A 5000-nucleotide genomic window follows, 5' to 3' on the forward strand; every position below is an offset into this window, starting at 1 on the left:
AAAAAAAATCAAGAGAAAATGGAGAGAAGAAAATGGAAAAAAAAAGAAGAGAGGCTTTGTAGGCTTAGGCATAGGCAGCCAGAATAGTTTCCTAAGAAGGAGAAGATGCCTGTGGTAGATAATCTCTAATCTCTTATCCAGAAAAGCACAGTTGACACCCTGGAAGGTTTCTGGAAAAAGTGTGTCACGTTAGTTTCACTTTCTACAAGTGCTGCTTTCTAAAAGTTGCCAGAGCCTACCAGATTCTGTGTAAAAATGTTTAGAAGGCATTGAACCTTGGTCATGTTAGTGGTGTTTTGTTTCAGTTGCAAGATGAATTAGCAGTTTTTTTTTTTTTTTTTTTTTTTTTTTTTTTTTAAGATGGAGAGGATTTTATTAATTTATAGGCTTAGTGAAAATGTTCAGATATCTCACTGAAAGGTATACTTTTTATTAGTACAGTCTTAAGATCCATTATGAGAGTATTTTCATGATTATCTAACTCTTTTTTATATTAATTGATTTTTTATATTTTTTAAAATTATTATATTTATAATTAATGTTTTTCTCTCTCTGTCCTTAGGTATCTAAAATGGATTCAACCATCTTTAAGTCTTTAACTGGCTAGCCATCAATTTGTCTGTCCATTGAACCAGTTACCTCCCTTTTATGAACCATCCATCCATCCATCCATCCATCCATCTATCTATCCATTAGTCTGGTCAATTCATCATCTTATCCGTCCATCCATCCATCCATCCATCCATCCATCCATCTGTTTATCAGTCAAGGTCTGTTCATCTATCCTTCTATCCATCTATCCATCCATTCATTCATTCATTCTCTGTCCATTAGTCTAAGTCAGTTCATCCATCCATCCACTTATCTATATATCTATTTGTCCATTAGTTTAGTTAATTTCATCCATCCATCTGTTCATCCACCAACCCATCCATCCATCCATCCATCCATCCATCCATCCATCCATCCATCCATCCATCCATCCATCCATCCATCCATCCATCCATCTATCCATCCATCCATCCATCCATCCACCCATCTATCTATCTATCTATTCATCTATCCATCCATCCATCCATCCATCCATCCATCCATCCATCCATCCATCCATCCATCCATCCATCCATCCATCCATCCATCCATCCATCCATCCATCCATCCATCCATCCATCACAACACAAACAAGCTGAATGTTATCCAGATGTACCATATTCATCCTCTATGGGCAGAGAACCATCTTTGTGAATACTAAGGAAGAATTCCTATCACTTCATTGGGTGCTTTTGTGAAGTGATTTATTAGGTCTTAACATTAAATTGGGAAATAGTTTTATGTGTCTGTGTATATCATCATTGAAGTAATTTGAAAATGTCTCACTTTCCAGGGAAGTGATGGAGGAGATAGTGAATACGAGAGTGCGGATGAGGAGGAACTGGGAGATGAGGAAGAGGAAGATGACGATGAACTCATCCTCATGCCCGATGGATTAGGGGTGCCGGGAGAGGTAAGGCCAAAAGAGAAGACTGTTATGTTTTGTGCTCTGAGACGCTCATATATTGATAATGATTTTATTTGATTTGTCTATGGGCCTCAGATTGAGAAAGACAGGTTATGAAATATATGATCTGAATGCTCCTGAAAAAAGTTCTTCTTTCATGCTAAAAGGAATGTCGTTATACTTCTCATTTTGTAACTAGTCATTTTCATTTTACAAGGACAACAAACCACTAGATGATGATGAAGATCGTAAAAATCCCCAATATATCCCAAAGAAGGGGACATTCTACGAGCACGATGACCGAACGGCAGAAGATGATGCAGAAAAACCGTAAGACTTTTTAAAATGATTTCTTATCAGCCTTTATGAGAAAGTAGTTGAACTCCTGTATGGTAGTCATATTGAAGAATGATCGGAAGTATTCAAAAGTATTATAGAGAAGCACTGATCATCCAAAAATAAGAAACTATTTCCTTGAATAGTGTCCCAGAAGAACCGGTTGTCAAGAAGGAAACGGGCAAGAAGAAGGTGTGGAAGGAAGACGACAGATGGAACCATGACAAGTTTAATGAATTTGATCAAGCTCCAAAATCAAGGGAGGAACTTATAGCGATATATGGGTATGACATTCGCAATGAAGAGGGCCCCCCACGTGCTCGTCGCAGGAGGAGATATGGGTAGGGTGGTTAGATGTTATGTCATTCTGGATTTTTTGTTTCTTTTGTGGTGCAAGTTCATTGTATTATTAGGTTCTTCATTAACTTATGTAAACATTTTACCCTACCAGACGCGGTCCTAACAAATATACTCGCAACTGGGAGGATCTTGATGCTTATGCAAAGCCCACTCGAGGAGGCACTGTTCGGGGAGGTATTGGAAGAGGAGGAAACAGGTCTTGGACGGGAAGTAGGAAGACATTAGAAAATGATGAAGAATTTCCAGCTTTGAACTCCTCCTTACAGAACTCTAAACAGTTAATGGATGATCCCCAGGCTGAACAAAATATTCCCAATTCAGAGTCCCCAAGAACTGACCAGCAGAGACCAATCCATGATGACCAAATATTAGGTAAGTCTCTTTAGAGGAATAGTGCTTTAGGTAGTTTTAAGACATTTTCTAATTTTTATATATTTTATTAGTTTTGAGAATCTCTTCATTTTGTAGTGACTTTTCAGTCTAAAGATGCATATAATATACTATTAAGTGTAGAGAGTAAACTTACTATTATGACATAGTGTTGATGGAGATAAAACTACCTGAAGTCTCTTTTGGTAGTGGATAGTTGGAAGGAATATACACTGGTCCTGTTTGACTTGATTTCTTCATTTCATGAAGACTTGAAGTCTTCATGAAATGTTTTAGTGTCACTGTTGCTCCAATGATTTAATTTTGTGTGTATTTTGTATAAACTCTTATATGACCCTGCAGGTGAACATGTTCCCTAGTCTTGTTACTAAAATGTGTACTGTGTCATTCCCAGGGAATACTGATGGCCACAAACAGCTGCAGCCTCACCAATCTCCTCAGCAGCAGCAACATCAGAAGAATTCAATTGCAAGTCCCCAAGTCCAGGATGTAAGGATGGAAAACCCAGGCAGGGGCAGAGGTGGCAGAGGACGAGGACGAGGGGCAGGAAGAGGCAATAATAGGTAAGGTTTTGATGGTAGGAAGAGTATAGGTTTTCTGTTTTACTCTTCCACTTTCACTTTAGCTATACCTGCTAAAAAGTATCTTTACTTTGGAGTAGATGAAACTGAAATGATTGCAAGGCTTTGATGCAAAAAGATTGGTACTTGTAGTTTTCAGAGCTCAGAACAGATGAAGCTTCATAATGTGTTTGAATGGTGTTTGAGTTGATATGGCTTGGGCTTCATATCATGGCAATATTAGCATTGGAGACCTCCTAGACTGGTTTTAGCATCACAATTACTCTTTCCTCTGAGGGACTATAAAAAAGCTGAAATATCTATTAGGTATCTTGAAGACAACTGAGACCCTGTGAGTCCAGCTACACTAAGAAACAGTGTCCACCAGAGACAAAACCAAAAGTGGGCACCCTAGATGCACAACAAAGGAAGGAATTTAAATATATGCCATTCAAAACCATAAATCAATGTGCTGTATGAAAGACAAGTAGGAAGCTTGTATTGAAGTGCATGAATACTATGAAGCTAATGAAGACCATGTGATACTTAGTGGCAACTCAGTAGTTTGTCATGTCTCTTTACTGTGAGTCGTTTTCTTCTTGGTTATTTATTTTCATGATTTTTTAAAACAAGCCATAACTGCTACAAGAGATGCTTTCAAAACCTGGCAAGACTTGACTTTACGCTGCAGCATGCAGACTGTTTGAAACTGCTGTGGTAGAGGGGTTGAATGTGAGGCCTGGCAGATTAATGGGATGTGCCTATGTGGAAATCTTGGATGAGGTCTTTCTACCATTGGTGAGGGCACCACGCACACGCACACGCACACGCACACACACGCACACACGCACACACGCACAAACACACACACAAACACACACACAAGCGCACAAACGCACACACAAGCGCGCACACACACAAGCGCGCACACACACACAAGCGCGCGCACACACACAAGCGCGCACACACACACAATTGCGCACAAACACACAAGCGCGCACACACAGACACACAGGCGCGCACACACACAAGCACGTGCACACACACACACACAAGTGCGCGCACACTCACACACACAAGCACGCACACACACACACAAGCACGCGCACACACACACACACACACAAGCGCGCGCACACACACACACAAGCACGCACACACAAGCACACACACACAAGCACGCACACACAAGCACACACACACAAGCACACACACACAAGCACACACACACACACACACACACAAGCATACACACACACAAGCACACACACACACACACAAGTACACACAAGTACACACACACACACACACACAAGTACACACACAAGTACACACACAAGTACACACACACAAGTACACACACACACAAGCGCACACAAAAGCACACATGCAGCCCCATCCACACAAGCAGTGTTGTGCAGGCCTGGTTTTGGCAACACCCTGAGGTTATGCTAGGCCACGTCCACGTAAATTACGAGATCTTGATCCCATTTAGAATGTCTGGGTAGCCATGGGTAGAGACTTCCCCAAAGATCATACTCGTAATTGTCATATCATTTTTGCTCAAGCAATTATGGTATGGTAGCAATTGTGCTCTGCAGAGGGATGCCAGTTAGCAGTGGTATAAGTTGCAGAAACACTACATAGACTTCCCAGAGTTTGCCAAGTTGGGGACATTAACACAAAATATTTAAGATATTAGACATTTCAAAACCCTTAATTTTTCTCTTTCAATATGCTTGAATTGATAGGCAACATTTTCATTACCATGGAATTTATTTAGGACTTAAGTTACTTAAATCATACATAATATTATATAAGCGGGGATACCAATATTGGATCAAGCTCACATCGTT

At 40.3% G+C, this 5000-nt stretch overlaps 1 protein-coding gene across 5 annotated transcripts in view; it reads left to right on the forward strand.

Moving 5' to 3' along the window:
• Positions 1-5000, forward strand: part of LOC113829282 (protein CASC3) — a 23705-nt gene that overhangs the window by 10846 nt on the left and 7859 nt on the right. For all 5 annotated transcript variants that reach the window (XM_027382412.2, XM_027382416.2, XM_027382415.2 and 2 more), the window contains exons 2-6: positions 1385-1504; positions 1716-1828; positions 1981-2175; positions 2286-2566; positions 2979-3147. In XM_027382412.2, the coding sequence (XP_027238213.2) occupies positions 1385-1504; positions 1716-1828; positions 1981-2175; positions 2286-2566; positions 2979-3147 (878 nt within the window). The remainder of the gene's footprint in view (positions 1-1384; positions 1505-1715; positions 1829-1980; positions 2176-2285; positions 2567-2978; positions 3148-5000) is intronic.

Source organism: Penaeus vannamei, chromosome 34 (assembly GCF_042767895.1).
Source record: "Penaeus vannamei isolate JL-2024 chromosome 34, ASM4276789v1, whole genome shotgun sequence".
In the NCBI taxonomy this organism is placed as follows: domain Eukaryota; kingdom Metazoa; phylum Arthropoda; class Malacostraca; order Decapoda; family Penaeidae; genus Penaeus; species Penaeus vannamei.